This window comes from Cydia strobilella, chromosome 12, assembly GCF_947568885.1.
Source record: "Cydia strobilella chromosome 12, ilCydStro3.1, whole genome shotgun sequence".
NCBI classification, from domain to species: domain Eukaryota; kingdom Metazoa; phylum Arthropoda; class Insecta; order Lepidoptera; family Tortricidae; genus Cydia; species Cydia strobilella.
Genome location: NC_086052.1, coordinates 15119007 through 15144184, shown reverse-complemented (window position 1 = coordinate 15144184; position 25178 = coordinate 15119007). Strand labels below are relative to the sequence as shown.

At 34.9% G+C, this 25178-nt stretch overlaps 1 protein-coding gene across 4 annotated transcripts in view; it reads left to right on the top strand.

Annotated features, from left to right (window-relative positions):
- The window catches only part of LOC134746252 (calmodulin-A-like), a 280136-nt gene that overhangs the window by 135797 nt on the left and 119161 nt on the right, over positions 1–25178 (top strand). The window contains exon 1 of one of the 4 annotated variants that reach the window (XM_063680586.1): positions 888–1056. The exons of 2 other annotated variants lie outside the window; for them this stretch is intronic. In XM_063680586.1, coding sequence (XP_063536656.1) covers positions 967–1056 — 90 coding nt within the window. In that variant the 5' untranslated portion in view covers positions 888–966. Of the gene's footprint in view, positions 1–887; positions 1057–25178 lie in introns of those variants that run through there. One more of the 4 variants, XM_063680587.1, reaches the window with a different exon arrangement.

The window sequence follows — 25178 nt, the reverse complement described above, 5'->3', positions numbered from 1 at the left end:
GTGGTTTTACGGAACCATATCAAATTGTAAAATCAGAATCAGTCTCAATTTCTATAAATCGGGCTTTTTGCAATTTTCTTAATGTTGATGACATCGCCACGAAGAGCATCTTTTTGTGTCTGGCGTAGCTGCGCTTCCATTTACTATACTAGTTAGGTATCTTATTAAATAAATAATAAATAAATAAAATAAATAAATATTTTAGGGATATTCTTACATAAGTTGACTAAGTCCAAAGGTAAGCTTAAGAGGCTTGTGTTGTGGGTACTCTGACAACCCTGACCTGGGTGGGGACCTGGGTGGGTTGTGGGTAGGGTTATTATTTCCAGATATCTGCTTTTAGTAAAATACGAATTAAATTTCTAAGTAGACTGCAGCCGCTATTTACGAATGAAGGGTCCGTCTGCTTTCTAAGAAAAGTTTTTAAATACCTAAATTAAAGTAATGAATAATAGATAAATAAAGATAATAAATACATTATGAATCGGAGAATATTACTAACAACCTAGGAAACCAATTAGTAATTACTTTCTTCCACAGTGTTAGTGATTAAAATAATTCGTTCAATTATAACAAGGTGAAGTGATAACATTTGTTAATTAAATTCAATTATATTGTTACCTGTATTCAACGAAGACGGCAATAATTGTTAAGTTTTTATTAGTGTTAAAGCATTGTTAAGTTAAATAGTGAAATCTAGAAGCAATTATTAGTCAATTTAAAGAGTCTGTGATTAAGAAAGTGTCAGAGAAACAAGTGTGGAACGCGAGAAACGGGCTATTCTAAAGTTCAAAAAGTTCGTTTAAAGACTTTCAAGTGTGGAACGCAAGAAACGGGCTATTCAATTCTAAACGTTCAAAGACTCGAGTGTGGAACGCGAGAAACAGGCTATTCTAAAGTTCAAAAAGTTCGTTTTAAAGACTTTCAAGTGTGGAACGCGAGAAACGGGCGTTTCTGAAATTCAAAATGGCGTTCGCTGCAGCTCGGATGATACTGAAGGATAAGCGGAGGAAGGCGTCCAAGGAAGACTTCAGGGACCCCAGGAATAGAAGCAAGGTATTTGTTAAAATTTGTTAGTTCTTTGCGGGCTTCAAATGTTCGACGTGTTGCCTCTCTGTCGTACTTGTAAATTCGTACATAAGTATGACAGGCAGGCAACACGTCGAACTTGGTTCGCGGTAAACCCATTAGGGAACTCCGTAATATTATGCCATCTACAACAATGATGTGAAATTCGACTTTGCACGTGCAGTCTGTTTTATTTACTTTTGGGCATTTTGTTTAAAAATGTAAACTATATTTCTTTTATGTTTGCGATTTTTATGTAAGTTCTACTGAAAATCACGAGCTCTTTTGATCTTAGAGAAAAAAAATTGTCCCAAGATTTTTATTTCCATTCCGTTGCCATTTTTCATAGACTTTGAATGACGGTAACGGACTGGAAACATCGAAAATTACCTATATAGAATTTCGGGACAATTTTTTCTCCTATTAGGATCCAAAGCCTCGTGTTTCTGAAAAGTAATAACATATAAATTCTCAAATTTAACTAGAATAAAAGGGTAGAGTACCTACCTATACAACTTTAAATAAAATATGGCATATCTGGGGGTTTCAGAAAAAATTGTATTTACCATTTACTTTTTTCAAAAAATCATCAAGTTTTGGGTTGTTTAGACGCAGAATCACTAAGTAACTATTGAATAAGACAAGAAAAAAAGTGTCCAGTTTTTCATACGAATTTCGGGTCTCAGTTTTGTAACGGTCCAGACAAAATGTATGTGAAAATGCGTTACAAAACTGTTATTTTTGTGGGAACATATTTTTTCTCTTTTTAAATCGATAGTCCTCGTGATTCTGAAGTAAAAATAACCCAAAACTTGATGAATTTTCGAAAAAAAATAATGGTACACTTTTAAGTGAAAATGATATACAACAATGATGTGGAACTCGACTTTGCGCGGACAGTCTGTTTTATTTACTCTCTAATTGTTGCATAAATATTCAAGCTGGGGAATAATTAACAGAGGCACGTTAATTATTATGAATATTTCAACTGAAATGAGATCCGAAGATATATCTTGAAATTAGCGCTGATGTCTAGCCTTTGTCATTTAAATTGCATAATATTTCAACGAGAGTATTGTGCGGATTACCGGTGTGAAGTTAGCGGCCAAATGTTGGCGCCAATCAGCCGCCAACATTTGGCCGCCAACTTCACACTAAAATTAACCTACCAAATTAAGAAGTCCGTAATAAATCTCTCCATACATAACAGAAATGGTATAAACATAAATTATTAATATAGAAAAATAACTATTTACTCAACGTTAAGGCGTGCTTAAGGCAGTGTCCCGTTAAATCATGATATTTTTTTCACCTAACTACTAGATCGATGATTGGGGTCGCACTATATATGTCTCATTAGATATGTAATAGGCAATTCAAGTCAGCTTTTAGTAGAGCTGTACCTCGTTTAGTTTGGACGCTATGAGTCTGCGGCCGAAATATGTCTGAACTTGTGGAGAACTATGTGTTTAAGATTTAATTTTTTTCACCTAACTTCTAGATCGATGAATTTGGTCGCACTATATATGTCTCATTAGATATATAATAGGCTATTCAAATCAGATTTTAGTAGAGCTGTACCTCGCTTAGTTTGGACGCTATGAGTCAGCGGCCGAAATATGTCTGAACTTGTGGAGAACTATGTGTTTAAGATTTAATTTTTTTCACCTAACTTCTAGATCGATGAATTTGGTCGCACTACATATGTCTCATTAGACATCTAAAAGGCTATTCAAATCAGATTTTAGTAGAGCTGTACCTCGCTTAGTTTGGACGCTATGAGTCAGCGGCCGAAATATGTCTGAACTTGTGGAGAACTATGTGTTTAAGATTTAATTTTTTTCACCTAACTTCTAGATCGATGAATTTGGTCGCACTACATATGTCTCATTAGACATCTAAAAGGCTATTCAAATCAGATTTTCGTAGAGCTGTACCTCGTTTAGTTTGGACGCTATGAGTCAGCGGCCGAAATATGTCTGAACTTGTGGAGAACTATGTGTTTAAGATTTAATTTTTTTCACCTAATTTCTAGATCGATGATTTTGTTCGCACTATATATGTCTCATTAGACATCTAATAGGCTATTCAAATCAGATTTTAGTAGAGCTGTACCTCGTTTAGTTTGGACGCTATGAGACAGCGGCCGAAATATGTCTGAACTTGTGGAGAACTATGTGTTTAAGATTTAATTTTTTTCTCCTAATTTCTAGATCGATGATTTTGGTCCCACTATATATGTCTCATTAGACATCTAATAGGCTATTCAAATCAGATTTTAGTAGAGCTGTACCTCGTTTAGTTTGGACGCTATGAGTCAGCGGCCGAAATATGTCTGAACTTGTGGAGAACTATGTGTTTAAGATTTAATTTTTTTCACCTAATTTCTAGATCGATGATTTTGGTCGCACTATATACGTCTCATTAGACATCTAATAGGCTATTCAAATCAGATTTTAGTAGAGCTGTACCTTGTTTAGTTTGGACGCTATGAGTCAGCGGCCGAAATATGTCTGAACTTGTGGAGAACTATGTGTTTAAGATTTAATTTTTTTCACCTAACTTCTAGATCGATGAATTTGGTCGCACTATATACGTCTCATTAGACATCTAATAGGGTATTCAAATTAGATTTTAGTAGAGCTGTACCTCGTTTAGTTTGGACGCTATGAGTCAGCGGCCGAAATATGTCTGAACTTGTGGAGAACTATGATTAACATTTAATTGTTTTCACCTAACTTCTAGATCGATGAATTTGGTCGCACTATATACGTCTCATTAGGCATCTTATAGGCTATTCAAATCAGATTTTAGTAGAGCTGTACCTCGTTTAGTTTGGACGCTATGAGTCAGCGGCCGAAATATGTCTGAACTTGTGGCGATCTTGTTAAGATTTAATTTTTTTCACCTAACTTCCAGACCGATGAATTTGGTCGCACTATATATGTCTCATTAGACATCTAATATGCTATTCAAATTAGATTTTAGTAGAGTTGTACCTCGTTTAGTTTGGACGCTATGAGTCAGCGGCCGAAATAGGTCTGAACTTGTGGAGAACTATGTTTAAGATTTAATTTTTTTCACCTTACTTCTAGATCGATGAATTTGGTCGCACTATATATGTCTCATTAGACATCTAATAGGCTATTCAAATCAGATTTTAGTAGAGCTGTACCTCGTTTAGTTTGGACGCTATGAGTCAGCGGCCGAAATAGGTCTGAACTTGTGGAGAACTATGTTTAAGATTTAATTTTTTTCACCTAACTTCTAGATCGATGATTTTGGTCGCACTATATATGTCTCATTAGACATATAATAGGCTATTCAAATCAGATTTTAGTAGAGCTGTACCTCGCTTAGTTTGGACGCTATGAGTCAGCGGCCGAAATATGTCTGAACTTGTGGAGAACTATGTGTTTAAGATTTAATTTTTTTCACCTAACTTCTAGATCGATGAATTTGGTCGCACTACATATGTCTCATTAGACATCTAAAAGGCTATTCAAATCAGATTTTCGTAGAGCTGTACCTCGTTTAGTTTGGACGCTATGAGTCAGCGGCCGAAATATGTCTGAACTTGTGGAGAACTATGTGTTTAAGATTTAATTTTTTTCACCTAATTTCTAGATCGATGATTTTGGTCGCACTATATATGTCTCATTAGACATCTAATAGGCTATTCAAATCAGATTTTAGTAGAGCTGTACCTCGTTTAGTTTGGACGCTATGAGTCAGCGGCCGAAATATGTCTGAACTTGTGGAGAACTATGTGTTTAAGATTTAATTTTTTTCACCTAACTTCTAGATCGATGAATTTGGTCGCACTATATACGTCTCATTAGACATCTAATAGGGTATTCAAATTAGATTTTAGTAGAGCTGTACCTCGTTTAGTTTGGACGCTATGAGTCAGCGGCCGAAATATGTCTGAACTTGTGGAGAACTATGATTAACATTTAATTGTTTTCACCTAACTTCTAGATCGATGAATTTGGTCGCACTATATACGTCTCATTAGGCATCTTATAGGCTATTCAAATCAGATTTTAGTAGAGCTGTACCTCGTTTAGTTTGGACGCTATGAGTCAGCGGCCGAAATATGTCTGAACTTGTGGCGATCTTGTTAAGATTTAATTTTTTTCACCTAACTTCCAGACCGATGAATTTGGTCGCACTATATATGTCTCATTAGACATCTAATATGCTATTCAAATTAGATTTTAGTAGAGTTGTACCTCGTTTAGTTTGGACGCTATGAGTCAGCGGCCGAAATAGGTCTGAACTTGTGGAGAACTATGTTTAAGATTTAATTTTTTTCACCTTACTTCTAGATCGATGAATTTGGTCGCACTATATATGTCTCATTAGACATCTAATAGGCTATTCAAATCAGATTTTAGTAGAGCTGTACCTCGTTTAGTTTGGACGCTATGAGTCAGCGGCCGAAATAGGTCTGAACTTGTGGAGAACTATGTTTAAGATTTAATTTTTTTCACCTAACTTCTAGATCGATGAATTTGGTCGCACTATATACGTCTCATTAGACATCTAATAGGGTATTCAAATTAGATTTTAGTAGAGCTGTACCTCGTTTAGTTTGGACGCTATGAGTCAGCGGCCGAAATATGTCTGATCTTGTGGAGAACTATGTGTTTAAGATTTAATTTTTTTCACCTAACTTCTAGATCGATGAATTTGGTCGCACTATATACGTCTCATTAGACATCTTATAGGCTATTCAAATCAGATTTTAGTAGAGCTGTACCTCGTTTAGTTTGGACGCTATGAGTCAGCGGCCGAAATATGTCTGAACTTGTGGAGAACTATGTGTTTAAGATTTAATTTTTTTCACCTAACTTCTAGATCGATGAATTTGGTCCCACTATATATGTCTCATTAGACATCTAATAGGCTATTCAAATCAGATTTTAGTAGAGCTGTACCTCGTTTAGTTTGGACGCTATGAGACAGCGGCCGAAATATGTCTGAACTTGTGGAGAACTATGTGTTTAAGATTTAATTTTTTTCTCCTAATTTCTAGATCGATGATTTTGGTCCCACTATATATGTCTTATTAGACATCTAATAGGCTATTCAAATCAGATTTTAGTAGAGCTGTACCTCGTTTAGTTTGGACGCTATGAGTCAGCGGCCGAAATATGTCTGAACTTGTGGAGAACTATGTGTTTAAGATTTAATTTTTTTCACCTAACTTCTAGATCGATGAATTTGGTCGCACTATATACGTCTCATTAGACATCTTATAGGCTATTCAAATCAGATTTTAGTAGAGCTGTACCTCGTTTAGTTTGGACGCTATGAGTCAGCGGCCAAAATAGGTCTGAACTTGTGGAGAACTATGTTTAAGATTTAATTTTTTTCACCTTACTTCTAGATCGATGAATTTGGTCGCACTATATATGTCTCATTAGACATCTAATAGGCTATTCAAATCAGATTTTAGTAGAGCTGTACCTCGTTTAGTTTGGACGCTATGAGTCAGCGGCCGAAATACGTCTGAACTTGTGGCGATCTTGTTAAGATTTAATTTTTTTCACCTTACTTCTAGATCGATGAATTTGGTCGCACTATATATGTCTCATTAGACATCTAATAGGCTATTCAAATCAGATTTTAGTAGAGCTGTACCTCGTTTAGTGTGGACGCTATGAGACAGCGGCCGAAATATGTCTAAACTTGTGGAGAACTATGTGTTTAAGATTTAATTTTTTTCACCTAACTTCTAGACCGATGAATTTGGTCGCACTATATATGTCTCATTAGACATCTAATAGGCTATTCAAATCAGATTTTAGTAGAGCTGTACCTCGTTTAGTTTGGACGCTATGAGTCAGCGGCCGAAATATGTCTGAACTTGTGGCGATCTTGTTAAGATTTAATTTTTTTCACCTAACTTCCAGACCGATGAATTTGGTCGCACTATATATATCTCATTAGACATCTAATATGCTATTCAAATTAGATTTTAGTAGAGTTGTACCTCGTTTAGTTTGGACGCTATGAGTCAGCGGCCGAAATAGGTCTGAACTTGTGGAGAACTATGTTTAAGATTTAATTTTTTTCACCTTACTTCTAGATCGATGAATTTGGTCGCACTATATACATCTCATTAGACATCTAATAGGGTATTCAAATTAGATTTTAGTAGAGCTGTACCTCGTTTAGTTTGGACGCTATGAGTCAGCGGCCGAAATATGTCTGATCTTGTGGAGAACTATGTGTTTAAGATTTAATTTTTTTCACCTAACTTCTAGATCGATGAATTTGGTCGCACTATATACGTCTCATTAGACATCTTATAGGCTATTCAAATCAGATTTTAGTAGAGCTGTACCTCGTTTAGTTTGGACGCTATGAGTCAGCGGCCGAAATATGTCTGAACTTGTGGAGAACTATGTGTTTAAGATTTAATTTTTTTCACCTAACTTCTAGATCGATGAATTTGGTCGCACTATATATGTCTCATTAGACATCTAATAGGCTATTCAAATCAGATTTTAGTAGAGCTGTACCTCGTTTAGTTTGGACGCTATGAGTCAGCGGCCGAAATATGTCTGAACTTGTGGCGATCTTGTTAAGATTTAATTTTTGTCACCTTACTTCTAGATCGATGAATTTGGTCGCACTATATAAGTCTCATTAGACATCTAAAAGGCTATTCAAATAAGATTTTAGTAGAGCTGTACCTCGTTTAGTTTGGACGCTATGAGTCAGCGGCCGAAATAGGTCTGAACTTGTGGAGAACTATGTTTAAGATTTAATTTTTTTCACCTAACTTCTAGATCGATGAATTTGGTCCCACTATATATGTCTCATTAGACATCTAATAGGCTATTCAAATCAGATTTTAGTAGAGCTGTACCTCGTTTAGTTTGGACGCTATGAGTCAGCGGCCGAAATAGGTCTGAACTTGTGGAGAACTATGTTTAAGATTTAATTTTTTTCACCTAACTTCTAGATCGATGAATTTGGTCGCACTATATACGTCTCATTAGACATCTTATAGGCTATTCAAATCAGATTTTAGTAGAGCTGTACCTCGTTTAGTTTGGACGCTATGAGTCAGCGGCCGAAATATGTCTGAACTTGTGGCGATCTTGTTAAGATTTAATTTTTGTCACCTTACTTCTAGATCGATGAATTTGGTCGCACTATATAAGTCTCATTAGACATCTAACAGGCTATTCAAATAAGATTTTAGTAGAGCTGTACCTTGTTTAGTTTGGACGCTATGAGTCAGCGGCCGAAATAGGTCTGAACTTGTGGAGAACTAAGTTTAAGATTTAATTTTTTTCACCTAACTTCTAGATCGATGAATTTGGTCGCACTATATACGTCTCATTAGACATCTTATAGGCTATTCAAATCAGATTTTAGTAGAGCTGTACCTCGTTTAGTTTGGACGCTATGAGTCAGCGGCCGAAATATGTCTGAACTTGTGGAGAACTATGTGTTTAAGATTTAATTATTTTCACCTAACTTCTAGATCGATGATTTTGGTCGCACTACATATGTCTCAGTAGACATCTAAAAGGCTATTCAAATCAGATTTTCGTAGAGCTGTACCTCGTTTAGTTTGGACGCTATGAGTCAGATTAGATTTTAGTAGAGCTGTACTATTAGAAATATTATAAAATGAAATATTTCTGAACTAGTGAAGATACTGTTCTAATTTTTAGGGTTCCGTTCCTCAAAAGGAAAAAACGGAACCCTTTTAGGATCACTCGTGCGTCTGTCTGTCTGTCTGTCTGTCCGTCTGTCACAGCCTATTTTCTCCGAAGCTACTGGACAAATTAAGACGCCGGGCCGGTGTCGATTTTAGTCGCAAAAATGTAAAATTGATAGATTTTGTCTGTGAAATTGTACACCTTTTGTTACCTAATTGAAATAACAAGTACTGGTTTCTATTAGCGCATCTTCTTATCTTACCCTTTATCAGATAAATTTGTTGAAAACAGACTCACTAAATTAGTAATGTTTGCTTTTCTGATGGACGTTTAGGTAAACGCGCGTAAAGCACTGATTTTGTCGCTCATAATTGTAAATTTCGTAAAGTTTGGACAGCTAAATATGGTAATTTTGTATTACACATATCCTGTACTTGACGTTTATCAGACTACATTTTTATAATTATGACTTTGAAGTAGTGTAAATGAAAGTTAGACGAAATCAATTTTCTCCAGAAATTACTTCAAAACAAGTGACAATTTCTCTGAAAATCGACTTAATTTCAACGTAATTTTGATACTTAAACAATCTACAACATTTGTTGAAACTATTCTTATACATCAATTTGTATAATTTACCACCATAAATTTTTGATGAATTTTTAAAAACTGCCCCTTCTTTTCATATATTACCGGTGACGCACGCTTGCGACCTCATTATTAAAAGGCAAGATGAGAAGACGTGCTAATAGAAACCAATACTTTTTATTTGGATATTACGTAACAAAACGTGTATAATTTCAACGACTACATCTATCAATTTAAAATTTTTGCTCTAAAATCGACTACGGCCTCTTAAGGTAAAATTTGGTATACATATGTAAGTTTGTGACCCAAAGACGGACATGCAACGTAAACAAATGAATTTTAAATACTGGGGGCGTTTTTGGGGGGTATATGAGAAAATTAAAAAATAAAGTTTTTCAAACTATATGGTGTTACATAGCAAGTGAAAGAGCTCATTGTGATATTCTCAAATATATTTTTTTTATAATTTTATAATAAACAGTTTAGAAGTTATTCAAGAAAATAGGCAAAAAATGACCATTCGCCCCTTTATCTCCGAAACTACTGGATCAAAAATTTAAAAAAAAATAAACAAAATAGATCTTTACCTATAGATTACAGGAAAATCTATTAGAAATGTGCAGTCAAGCGTGAGTCGGACTTAATTACTTAGTTTTTGATCGGACCCCTACGGGTTTTTTGAAGACATTTCACATAAAAATTACATTGTTTAAATTGTGTAAAGTATGGAACCCTTGGAACGCGAGTCCGACTCGCACTTAGCCGGTTTTTATTTTTATCTAACTTCTAGTTCGATCGAATTATAGAAACTATACGTAACCGATATGCCCGATACTAACGGATTTAAAAATAGACGCCTTAAGTTGAGTTATTCATTTAGAATATATATGAGTTTTCCAGTTGTTGATGTTACACGATGTGTACGTATATTTACATACACCGGGTTGACGTTAATTTAAGATTTGCCCAAATATATATTGCACAACTGGCACCCGTTATTTAGAGATTTTATTTTTTGTTCTATTGTCATATGTGTTCGTTTTTCTGCGATTGACATTATGCAACTGGTGTTTAAATGAATTTTCCTATAGCAAAAATGACATTGATAATATCCCCCGTCGTTGTCTGTGATAGTTTTCGAACAAAAAAAGCATAGTTTGTCCATTTGGTCACTTTTTTCCAGAAGAATATATTTTATTTCATCCCTGAATGCATCAAAATCCATTTTGTTATTGATCATGGAGGTTTCATTAACCAAGCACGAGAAAAAGAAAACCAACATAGGGCCACAATTATAAGAGTCCATTTGCTTTGTATGCTTCACGGTTTCGAATTTAGATATATGCATGGTAAAATTCTTTTCTTTTAATAATTTATTCACTTCTGCCAAATACATATGGCCAAGTGCGTTTTCATGCCCTAGCGGATCAATGACCGTCATTGTTTTGCGTTTAATGGACAACAAAACCATTGTGAAATGTTGATACAGACATATTAAAAATACAGTGTCAGTCTCGGTGGTTATTGGTAGATTCTCCACAAAATCATGGTTGCGGACACTACCCCCAAAAATAAACGTTGATTTCTCCACGTTCACAATGTTGTATTTGCCGTTATTGTATATATGACACGCATGCTCCACAACAAAACCGGACAAGTATTGTTGCGGCTGCAGGGTCGCGTAGTCATCATAGGGTAGTAAGTCAAGGGAAAATTTTAGGGAAGCCATCTTTGATACGGTGTATCCTCTATCGATTCGTGCGTAATATTTTGTATCCTTAGCTAATCCGTTCGGAAAGACTTCAAGGGTACAGACCTCAAGATTTGGGTATGAATAGTTGGGCTGTGGGGATTCGAATACTTTGGTTGAATTGAAATGTGTCCCAGTACGGCAATATTCACAGACGAACTCTTCAATATCTTCAAAAGAACATGTCTCATATTCTGGCCGGGCACATGTTTGATGGACCCACTCGTTGCACACATTGCAGGAAACCCATGAGGTTGTCAAGTCCTCCTGACTTGTGCCTCGTCGGCAATAGGTACAGAATGTACTGTCATGTAATTCGAGTAATTCGGCCTTTATTTTAATCTCTTTTAGAAATCGCCCATCGAAGTGGCTGTGGGAAGGTCTTTTTCTTCTTTGCCACATTTCTTCTACTTGACCTGACTTTGGTTGTTTGGTCAGCCTCTTTTTAGGAATACCATTTAAAATTTCGGTGGACAGTGATATTACCTCTGTTCTCAATTTTCTTATTAACTGAGTGCATTTTAAATTACTTTGTCCATTTAAACTATACTGTTTTATTTGTCCAAAGTAATTCTCCACAGCTGAATTGCTCGTACGCATGTCTTTCCTCAAATTACTCCACAAGGGCACATATGCCATGTATTTAGATACAAAGGTGGCATATAGTGAGGGGTCGTAATATTTACTTAACGTATGACCCGACGATTCGATGTTTATGTTTTTTTCAATATTTTTACACCTGATGTAGTAAGGGCTACTGGCATATATTGATTCCTTATTAGTGTTAGAGTCACTAAAAAGCGACGAAGAAGTGTGTTCCATTTTTTCTAATAACTCTATAAGGTCTTTTTTTTCAATATTATTGCGACAAAGTGCGACCAGTTTATTATACGCATTTGCAACTGAGGTTGTGTAATATTTGGTATTGAATAGAATATAAGCATTTGCAATGAACGCATCCACCGTTGATAAATCTTTCATTAATATCACGCTTACTAAAAGTTCTTTTACGGCATTTTTGTCACTGGCCTGTGATTTATTGACATCTTTGCAAATGCACTTCACTAAATGTGCGCAGCACAAAAACATAGGTGTATGACAATTCCTTTTCAACATATTATCGTAACATAGTCTTAGGTACTCAAGCAACGTGCAATTGTTGAATGACTTGCACACTGCATTTATTAGTGCGAAACTAAAGTCTGTCACTACTCCTGAAAATGCAGGCCAAAAGTTATGAGCCTCACAAAAGACTCTAAAATCATTTAGCAATTTGAAAATGGTATTTGCATCATGCATTGCCGATATCATCGAGAAAACGGAAAATACTCGCTCTGTCAATTCAAGGAGGATTACCCCACTGTACAAAAATATTCTTTTAATTGACTTATCTCCATTAGGAGGCCTGCATACACTGCCTGTTGCATCAAAATGCAACAGGGTCTTTTTCGTGTTTTTTATTACTTTCAACTGTTCGTTACTAAAGAGTTTTACAACAAGAGGAAACGATAATTCCTGTATATACTCTGGATGATCTTTTTGATATAAATATAAGTCAATAATATCATTTTTTGACCGATCATTGATACCCATAGCCTCAGATCTCACTTTTCTAATCGTGGAGTCCGATTTAACACGTTGGAGGTTTTTTGCTTGCTCTAAACAAGCCTGGTTTAAATTTAAGAGACTTTGTTTTTTATGTACAAGTGGCTTTGTTTTGATGAGTTTACGTTTTTCTATTTTCCTTTCAAGGCCGCGCAATTGAGCAGTTAAATAATGGCTGTGACAGAAATTTAGATTTGTACTGTGTACTGTCACAATATGATCAGAAAGTGTGATTTTAAACTGTTTGCAATTTGTGTGCCTGCATGACGCTGATATTATGATTGTCCCGTCTTTCAAATACTTTTTGTGATTAATTTTTATAGTACATGTATTGTTTATGTATTTTTCTATTGCCTTTTTTAGGATGTAAGGGTACGTAAAAGTATTTAGAGTACCATCTGTAAACATCTCGTTCCACAGTTTTTCATTTATAGTGTACGACCCCTCAATAACGTCATCAATCGTAAGGTGATCGACATTTTTGGACCCTGTAGGGAGTATATCAGCCGAAATATCTGGACTTGAAATATTTAGAACTACTTTCTGTACATGCTGTATGTCAGGTGACACTTTATGCTTTTTATCACTATGACAGTCATTTTCACTTTTTTTCATTGGGCTCACATTATCGATATAAGAGGCAAGGGAAGGTGATTTATCACTATGATCGTTATTTTCATTTTTTCCCAATGAACTCACAGTATCGATATAAGGGGTCAGTGAAGGTGATTTAACACCATGACCGTCATTTTCTTTTTTTTCTATTGGGCTCACATTATCGATATAAGAGGCCAACGAAGCCGATTTACCACTATGACCGTCATTTTCTATTATTTCCATTGGGCTCACAGTATCGATATAAGGGGCCTGGATTTCGTCGTATGTCGGTGAATTCGTGGGAAGATACTTGTCTGACGATTTTGCAGCATCTCTATGTATCTTCCACCAAACCTTATAAATTCTTGTACGATTGCGTAAAGTGTTGGGTAGCTGGAAGAAGTTGCACAACAATTCATAGCTCACGTGAGACGATGTTGTGATAGAGTCTGGCTTGGAACATAAGTGATATTTGGCTATAGCCAATTTCAAGCCATCTGTTGTGAGCGCAGTTTTGTTTATTTCTGGATTGTAAAAATGAAAGTTTCTGAAACCCTCATTTTCATTTATTATTTTAAAGATATGTACAAAATGTTTATATTTACAGTTCTTTAAAGCCAGAGAAAGCTTTTTACAGTCGTCAACTGTCACCTTCTCATTCTCTTCTAGCTGAGGTTTAAGTTTATGCAGTTCGGAAGAGATTTGTTTGAAGGAGCTTATTTTTGAAATGTACATTATTGAAATGCTGCATAGATAATATGAAACCAAGCAATTAAACAACAGTTAAATTTTAATAATATTTTCGATAAAAACAAAACAAAAAAATCTCTTGTATCTACATCTGATTTCCGATACAACCATAAAAGTTTTGCTCCAATTATAATTATAATTTCAATGTTCGATATCAAGGAAACGTAACGTAATTAAACTAATTAAGCACTACACAAATACGAAATAAGTTGTTAATACATAACAAGTAAGCAATTCCCTCAATATTTTTTTACCCTTTGAGTCGATGCCAAGCTAACATACCTACCTGCCTTACCAAATCAGCTAAATTACTTACATACCTAAATACTAACTAAGACTTATCTAACAAAAGCACGCAGGAGTACCTACTTAATAACCTAATAATTACAATACAGGAACAACGAATACATATATGTACTACTATTTATACAACGATACCTTAGTACCTGATCATATTATATAATCTAAGATAACTAATAATATATATATATACAAATGATAATGATACCTATTTATTATTAGTAATAAGAGTAATTTACACAAGAATCAAAACTAATATATATATATATATGTAGGTAATTAGATAATATCAATTGAATCTCAAAGCAGAAGCACGAAGGGTAGCAATATAGCACACAATACTAAAATATGCCGCCAATATACTATTTGAGAGTATTTTTTTATGAAATTTCAACCCCGCTTAGGTAACCTCGGTTCGAGAAAATAACAAACAAACGATAGCGTCTTCTAACTCGATGCCACTGCCATCTATGTATGTGCGACAATTAAACAACTGAGTTTTTTCTATTTTCTCGATAGATGGCCTAGGTAGTAGTATTATTACACTGCACGCGCGCCATCTTTTATAACACTATTCATTTTATCATTCGGCATCGATTTTAAAGAGTGATAAATGTTGTTATTTAAGAAATTGTATATAATTTTTACTTGTTTACGCTGCTTAGTGTACTTACCAGAAACTAGAAAATAAAAATTATTATACCAAACGGAGTTCCATATACAACCTATGTGACCTCTGTTCTTTTCTGGACAGTAATCATGCAAGACGGGTAACAATATAGTCTTCTCGAGTTGGATTCTAAACCCCAGTTTTCGACACTATGTTAGTGGATTAAGTATTTATCGGATTTTTTTCTAAGACTAAAATAAAAACGTGGGTGTAATAATACTACTACCTAGGCCATCTATCGAGAAAATCGAAAAAACTGAGTTGTTTAATTGTCGCACATATATAGATGGCAGTGGCATCGAGTTAGAAGACGCTATCGTTTGTTTGTTATTTTCTCGAACCGAGGTTACCTAAGCGGGGTTGAAATTTCATAAAAAAATACTCTCAAATAGTATATTGGCGGCATATTTTAGTATTGTGTGCTTTATTGCTACCCTTCGTGCTTCTGCTTTGAGATTCAATTGATATTATCTAATTACCTACATATATATATTAGTTTTGATTCGTGTGTAAATTACTCTTATTACTAATAATAAATAGGTATCATTATCATTTGTATATACCTATATATATATTATTAGTTAGCTTAGATTATATAATATGATCAGGTACTAAGGTATCGTTGTATAAATAGTAGTACATATATGTATTCGTTGTTCCTGTATTGTAATTATTAGGTTATTAAGTAGGTACTCCTGCGTGCTTTTGTTAGATAAGTCTTAGTTAGTATTTAGGTATGTAAGTAATTTAGCTGATTTGGTAAGGCAGGTAGGTATGTTAGCTTGGCATCGACTCAAAGGGTAAAAAAATATTGAGGGAATTGCTTACTTGTTATGTATTAACAACTTATTTCGTATTTGTGTAGTGCTTAATTAGTTTAATTACGTTACGTTTCCTTGATATCGAACATTGAAATTATAATTATAATTGGAGCAAAACTTTTATGGTTGTATCGGAAATCAGATGTAGATACAAGAGATTTTTTTTGTTTTGTTTTTATCGAAAATATTATTAAAATTTAACTGTTGTTTAATTGCTTGGTTTCATATTATCTATGCAGCATTTCAATAATGTACATTTCAAAAATAAGCTCCTTCAAACAAATCTCTTCCGAACTGCATAAACTTAAACCTCAGCTAGAAGAGAATGAGAAGGTGACAGTTGACGACTGTAAAAAGCTTTCTCTGGCTTTAAAGAACTGTAAATATAAACATTTTGTACATATCTTTAAAATAATAAATGAAAATGAGGGTTTCAGAAACTTTCATTTTTACAATCCAGAAATAAACAAAACTGCGCTCACAACAGATGGCTTGAAATTGGCTATAGCCAAATATCACTTATGTTCCAAGCCAGACTCTATAACAACATCGTCTCACGTGAGCTATGAATTGTTGTGCAACTTCTTCCAGCTACCCAACACTTTACGCAATCGTACAAGAATTTATAAGGTTTGGTGGAAGATACATAGAGATGCTGCAAAATCGTCAGACAAGTATCTTCCCACGAATTCACCGACATACGACGAAATCCAGGCCCCTTATATCGATACTGTGAGCCCAATGGAAATAATAGAAAATGACGGTCATAGTGGTAAATCGGCTTCGTTGGCCTCTTATATCGATAATGTGAGCCCAATAGAAAAAAAAGAAAATGACGGTCATGGTGTTAAATCACCTTCACTGACCCCTTATATCGATACTGTGAGTTCATTGGGAAAAAATGAAAATAACGATCATAGTGATAAATCACCTTCCCTTGCCTCTTATATCGATAATGTGAGCCCAATGAAAAAAAGTGAAAATGACTGTCATAGTGATAAAAAGCATAAAGTGTCACCTGACATACAGCATGTACAGAAAGTAGTTCTAAATATTTAAAGTCCAGATATTTCGGCTGATATACTCCCTACAGGGTCCAAAAATGTCGATCACCTTACGATTGATGACGTTATTGAGGGGTCGTACACTATAAATGAAAAACTGTGGAACGAGATGTTTACAGATGGTACTCTAAATACTTTTACGTACCCTTACATCCTAAAAAAGACAATAGAAAAATACATAAACAATACATGTACTATAAAAATTAATCACAAAAAGTATTTGAAAGACGGGACAATCATAATATCAGCGTCATGCAGGCACACAAATTGCAAACAGTTTAAAATCACACTTTCTGATCATATTGTGACAGTACACAGTACAAATCTAAATTTCTGTCACAGCCATTATTTAACTGCTCAATTGCGCGGCCTTGAAAGGAAAATAGAAAAACGTAAACTCATCAAAACAAAGCCACTTGTACATAAAAAACAAAGTCTCTTAAATTTAAACCAGGCTTGTTTAGAGCAAGCAAAAAACCTCCAACGTGTTAAATCGGACTCCACGATTAGAAAAGTGAGATCTGAGGCTATGGGTATCAATGATCGGTCAAAAAATGATATTATTGACATATTTATATCAAAAAGATCATCCAGAGTATATACAGGAATTATCGTTTCCTCTTGTTGTAAAACTCTTTAGTAACGAACAGTTGAAAGTAATAAAAAACACGAAAAAGACCCTGTTGCATTTTGATGCAACAGGCAGTGTATGCAGGCCTCCTAATGGAGATAAGTCAATTAAAAGAATATTTTTGTACAGTGGGGTAATCCTCCTTGAATTGACAGAGCGAGTATTTTCCGTTTTCTCGATGATATCGGCAATGCATGATGCAAATACCATTTTCAAATTGCTAAATGATTTTAGAGTCTTTTGTGAGGCTCATAACTGTTGGCCTGCATTTTCAGGAGTAGTGACAGACTTTAGTTTCGCACTAATAAATGCAGTGTGCAAGTCATTCAACAATTGCACGTTGCTTGAGTACCTAATACTATGTTACGATAATATGTTGAAAAGGGATTGTCATACACCTATGTTTTTGTGCTGCGCACATTTAGTGAAGTGCATTTGCAAAGATGTCAATAAATCACAGGCCAGTGACAAAAACGCCATAAAAGAACTTTTAGTAAGCGTGATATTAATGAAAGATTTATCAACGGTGGATGCGTTCATTGCAAATGCTTATATTCTATTCAATACCAAATATTACACAACCTCAGTTGCAAATGCGTATAATAAACTGGTCGCACTTTGTCGCAATAATATTGAAAAAAAAAGACCTTATAGAGTTATTAGAAAAAATGGAACACACTTCTTCGTCGCTTTTTAGTGACTCTAACACTAATAAGGAATCAATATATGCCAGTAGCCCTTACTACATCAGGTGTAAAAATATTGAAAAAAACATAAACATCGAATCGTCGGGTCATACGTTAAGTAAATATTACGACCCCTCACTATATGCCACCTTTGTATCTAAATACATGGCATATGTGCCCTTGTGGAGTAATTTGAGGAAAGACATGCGTACGAGCAATTCAGCTGTGGAGAATTACTTTGGACAAATAAAACAGTATAGTTTAAATGGACAAAGTAATTTAAAATGCACTCAGTTAATAAGAAAATTGAGAACAGAGGTAATATCACTGTCCACCGAAATTTTAAATGGTATTCCTAAAAAGAGGCTGACCAAACAACCAAAGTCAGGTCAAGTAGAAGAAATGTGGCAAAGAAGAAAAAGACCTTCCCACAGCCACTTCGATGGGCGATTTCTAAAAGAGATTAAAATAAAGGCCGAATTACTCGAATTACATGACAGTACATTCTGTACCTATTGCCGACGAGGCACAAGTCAGGAGGACTTGACAACCTCATGGGTTTCCTGCAATGTGTGCAACGAGTGGGTCCATCAAACATGTGCCCGGCCAGAATATGAGACATGTTCTTTTGAAGATATTGAAGAGTTCGTCTGTGAATATTGCCGTACTGGGACACATTTCAATTCAACCAAAGTATTCGAATCCCCACAGCCCAACTATTCATACCCAAATCTTGAGGTCTGTACCCTTGAAGTCTTTCCGAACGGATTAGCTAAGGATACAAAATATTACGCACGAATCGATAGAGGATACACCGTATCAAAGATGGCTTCCCTAAAATTTTCCCTTGACTTACTACCCTATGATGACTACGCGACCCTGCAGCCGCAACAATACTTGTCCGGTTTTGTTGTGGAGCATGCGTGTCATATATACAATAACGGCAAATACAACATTGTGAACGTGGAGAAATCAACGTTTATTTTTGGGGGTAGTTTCCGCAACCATGATTTTGTGGAGAATCTACCAATAACCACCGAGACTGACACTGTATTTTTAATATGTCTGTATCAACATTTCACAATGGTTTTGTTGTCCATTAAACGCAAAACAATGACGGTCATTGATCCGCTAGGGCATGAAAACGCACTTGGCCATATGTATTTGGCAGAAGTGAATAAATTATTAAAAGAAAAGAATTTTACCATGCATATATCTAAATTCGAAACCGTGAAGCATACAAAGCAAATGGACTCTTATAATTGTGGCCCTATGTTGGTTTTCTTTTTCTCGTGCTTGGTTAATGAAACCTCCATGATCAATAACAAAATGGATTTTGATGCATTCAGGGATGAAATAAAATATATTCTTCTGGAAAAAAGTGACCAAATGGACAAACTATGCTTTTTTTGTTCGAAAACTATCACAGACAACGACGGGGGATATTATCAATGTCATTTTTGCTATAGGAAAATTCATTTAAACACCAGTTGCATAATGTCAATCGCAGAAAAACGAACACATATGACAATAGAACAAAAAATAAAATCTCTAAATAACGGGTGCCAGTTGTGCAATATATATTTGGGCAAATCTTAAATTAACGTCAACCCGGTGTATGTAAATATACGTACACATCGTGTAACATCAACAACTGGAAAACTCATATATATTCTAAATGAATAACTCAACTTAAGGCGTCTATTTTTAAATCCGTTAGTATCGGGCATATCGGTTACGTATAGTTTCTATAATTCGATCGAACCAGAAGTTAGATAAAAATAAAAACCGGCTAAGTGCGAGTCGGACTCGCGTTCCAAGGGTTCCATACTTTACACAATTTAAACAATGTAATTTTTATGTGAAATGTGTTCAAAAAACCCGTAGGGGTCCGATCAAAAACTAAGTAATTAAGTCCGACTCACGCTTGACTGCACATTTCTAATAGATTTTCCTGTAATCTATAGGTAAAGATCTATTTTGTTTATTTTTTTTTAAATTTTTGATCCAGTAGTTTCGGAGATAAAGGGGCGAATGGTCATTTTTTGCCTATTTTCTTGAATAACTTCTAAACTGTTTATTATAAAATTATAAAAAGAATATATTTGAGAATATCACAATGAGCTCTTTCACTTGCTATGTAACACCATATAGTTTGAAAAACTTTATTTTTTAATTTTCTCATATACCCCCCAAAAACGCCCCCAGTATTTAAAATTCATTTGTTTACGTTGCATGTCCGTCTTTGGGTCACAAACTTACATATGTATACCAAATTTTACCTTAAGAGGCCGTAGTCGATTTTAGAGCAAAAATTTTAAATTGATAGATGTAGTCGTTGAAATTATACACGTTTTGTTACGTAATATCCAAATAAAAAGTATTGGTTTCTATTAGCACGTCTTCTCATCTTGCCTTTTAATAATGAGGTCGCAAGCGTGCGTCACCGGTAATATATGAAAAGAAGGGGCAGTTTTTAAAAATTCATCAAAAATTTATGGTGGTAAATTATACAAATTGATGTATAAGAATAGTTTCAACAAATGTTGTAGATTGTTTAAGTATCAAAATTACGTTGAAATTAAGTCGATTTTCAGAGAAATTGTCACTTGTTTTGAAGTAATTTCTGGAGAAAATTGATTTCGTCTAACTTTCATTTACACTACTTCAAAGTCATAATTATAAAAATGTAGTCTGATAAACGTCAAGTACAGGATATGTGTAATACAAAATTACCATATTTAGCTGTCCAAACTTTACGAAATTTACACAATAATAAAATCGAATTTACATAATGAGCGACAAAATCAGTGCTTTACGCGCGTTTACCTAAACGTCCATCAGAAAAGCAAAAATTACTAATTTAGTGAGTCTGTTTTCAACAAATTTATCTGATAAAGGGTAAGATAACAAGATGCGCTAATAGAAACCAGTACTTGTTATTTCAATTAGGTAACAAAAGGTGTACAATTTCACAGACAAAATCTATCAATTTAACATTTTTGCGACTAAAATCGACACCGGCCTCTTAATTGGTCCAGTAGCTTCGGAGAAAATAGGCTGTGACAGACAGACGGCCGCTGACTCATAGCGTCCAAACTAAACGAGGTACAGCTCTACTAAAATCTGATTTGAATAGCCTATAAGATGTCTAATGAGACGTATATAGTGCGACCAAATTCATCGATCTAGAAGTTAGGTGAAAAAAATTAAATATTAAACACATAGTTCTCCACAAGATCAGACATATTTCGGCCGCTGACTCATAGCGTCCAAACTAAACGAGGTACAGCTCTACTAAAATCTAATTTGAATACCCTATTAGATATCTAATGAGACGTATATAGTGTGACCAAATTCATCGATCTAGAAGTTAGGTGAAAAAAATTAAATCTTAAACATAGTTCTCCACAAGTTCAGACCTATTTCGGCCGCTGACTCATAGCGTCCAAACTAAACGAGGTACAGCTCTACTAAAATCTGATTTAAATAGCCTATTAGATGTCTAATGAGACATATATAGTGCGACCAAAATCATCGATCTAGAAGTAAGGTGAAAAAAATTAAATCTTAAACATAGTTCTCCACAAGTTCAGACCTATTTCGGCCGCTGACTCATAGCGTCCAAACTAAACGAGGTACAGCTCTACTAAAATCTGATTTGAATAGCCTATTAGATGTCTAATGAGACATATATAGTGCGACCAAAATCATCGATCTAGAAATTAGGTAAAAAAATTAAATCTTAAACACATAGTTCTTCACAAGTTCAGACATATTTCGGCCGCTGACTTATAGCGTCCAAACTAAACGAGGTACAGCTCTACTAAAATCTGATTTGAATAGCCTATAAAATATCTAATGAGACTTATATAGTGCGACCAAAATCATCGATCTAGAAATTAGGTAAAAAAAATTAAATCTTAAACACATAGTTCTCCACAAGTTCAGACATATTTCGGCCGCTGACTCATAGCGTCCAAACTAAACGAGGTACAGCTCTACTAAAATCTAATTTGAATACCCTATTAGATGTCTAATGAGACGTATATAGTGCGACCAAATTCATCGATCTAGAAGTTAGGTGAAAAAAATTAAATCTTAAACATAGTTCTCCACAAGTTCAGACCTATTTCGGCCGCTGACTCATAGCGTCCAAACTAAACGAGGTACAGCTCTACTAAAATCTGATTTGAATAGCCTATTAGATGTCTAATGAGACATATATAGTGCGACCAAAATCATCGATCTAGAAGTAAGGTGAAAAAAATTAAATCTTAAACATAGTTCTCCACAAGTTCAGACCTATTTCGGCCGCTGACTCATAGCGTCCAAACTAAACGAGGTACAGCTCTACTAAAATCTAATTTGAATACCCTATTAGATATCTAATGAGACGTATATAGTGTGACCAAATTCATCGATCTAGAAGTTAGGTGAAAAAAATTAAATCTTAAACACATAGTTCTCCACAAGTTCAGACATATTTCGGCCGCTGACTCATAGCGTCCAAACTAAACGAGGTACAGCTCTACTAAAATCTGATTTGAATAGCCTATTAGATGTCTAATGAGACATATATAGTGCGACCAAAATCATCGATCTAGAAATTAGGTAAAAAAATTAAATCTTAAACACATAGTTCTTCACAAGTTCAGACATATTTCGGCCGCTGACTTATAGCGTCCAAACTAAACGAGGTACAGCTCTACTAAAATCTGATTTGAATAGCCTATAAAATATCTAATGAGACTTATATAGTGCGACCAAAATCATCGATCTAGAAATTAGGTAAAAAAAATTAAATCTTAAACACATAGTTCTCCACAAGTTCAGACATATTTCGGCCGCTGACTCATAGCGTCCAAACTAAACGAGGTACAGCTCTACTAAAATCTGATTTGAATAGCCTTTTAGATGTCTAATGAGACATATATAGTGCGACCAAATTCATCGATCTAGAAATTAGGTGAAAAAAATTAAATCTTAAACACATAGTTCTCCACAAGTTCAGACATATTTCGGCCGCTGACTCATAGCGTCCAAACTAAACGAGGTACAGCTCTACTAAAATCTGATTTGAATAGCCTATAAGATGTCTAATGAGACTTATTTAGTGCGACCAAAATCATCGATCTAGAAATTAGGTAAAAAAAATTAAATCTTAAACACATAGTTCTCCACAAGTTCAGACATATTTCGGCCGCTGACTCATAGCGTCCAAACTAAACGAGGTACAGCTCTACTAAAATCTTATTTGAATAGCATATTAGATGTCTAATGAGACGTATATAGTGCGACCAAATTCATCGATCTAGAAGTTAGGTGAAAAAAATTAAATCTTAAACACATAGTTCTCCACAAGTTCAGACATATTTCGGCCGCTGACTCATAGCGTCCAAACTAAACGAGGTACAGCTCTACTAAAATCTAATTTGAATACCATATTAGATGTATAATGAGACGTATATAGTGCGACCAAATTCATCGATCTAGAAGTTAGGTGAAAAAAATTAAATCTTAAACACATAGTTCTCCACAAGTTCAGACATATTTCGGCCGCTGACTCATAGCGTCCAAACTAAACGAGGTACAGCTCTACTAAAATCTAATTTGAATACCCTATTAGATGTCTAATGAAACGTATATAGTGCGACCAAATTCATTGATCTAGAAGTTAGGTGAAAAAAATTAAATCTTAAACACATAGTTCTCCACAAGATCAGACATATTTCGGCCGCTGACTCATAGCGTCCAAACTAAACGAGGTACAGCTCTACTAAAATCTGATTTGAATAGCCTATAAGATGTATAATGAGACTTATATAGTGCGACCAAAATCATCGATCTAGAAATTAGGTAAAAAAAATTAAATCTTAAACACATAGTTCTCCACAAGTTCAGACATATTTCGGCCCCTGACTCATAGCGTCCAAACTAAACGAGGTACAGCTCTACTAAAATCTAATTTGAATACCCTATTAGATGTCTAATGAGACGTATATAGTGCGACCAAATTCATCGATCTAGCAGTTAGGTGAAAAAAATTAAATCTTAAACATAGTTCTCCACAAGTTCAGACCTATTTCGGCCGCTGACTCATAGCGTCAAAACTAAACGAGGTACAGCTCTACTAAAATCTAATTTGAATACCCTATTAGATGTCTAATGAGACGTATATAGTGCGACCAAATTCATCGATCTAGAAGTTAGGTGAAAAAAATTAAATCTTAAACACATAGTTCTCCACAAGATCAGACATATTTCGGCCGCTGACTCATAGCGTCCAAACTAAACGAGGTACAGCTCTACTAAAATCTGATTTGAATAGCCTATTAGATGTCTAATGAGACATATATAGTGCGACCAAATTCATCGATCTAGAAGTAAGGTGAAAAAAATTAAATCTTAAACATAGTTCTCCACAAGTTCAGACCTATTTCGGCCGCTGACTCATAGCGTCCAAACTAAACGAGGTACAACTCTACTAAAATCTAATTTGAATAGCATTTTAGATGTCTAATGAGACATATATAGTGCGACCAAATTCATCGGTCTGGAAGTTAGGTGAAAAAAATTAAATCTTAACAAGATCGCCACAAGTTCAGACATATTTCGGCCGCTGACTCATAGCGTCCAAACTAAACGAGGTACAGCTCTACTAAAATCTGATTTGAATAGCATATAAGATGCCTAATGAGACGTATATAGTGCGACCAAATTCATCGATCTAGAAGTTAGGTGAAAACAATTAAATGTTAATCATAGTTCTCCACAAGTTCAGACATATTTCGGCCGCTGACTCATAGCGTCCAAACTAAACGAGGTACAGCTCTACTAAAATCTAATTTGAATACCCTATTAGATGTCTAATGAGACGTATATAGTGCGACCAAATTCATCGATCTAGAAGTTAGGTGAAAAAAATTAAATCTTAAACACATAGTTCTCCACAAGATC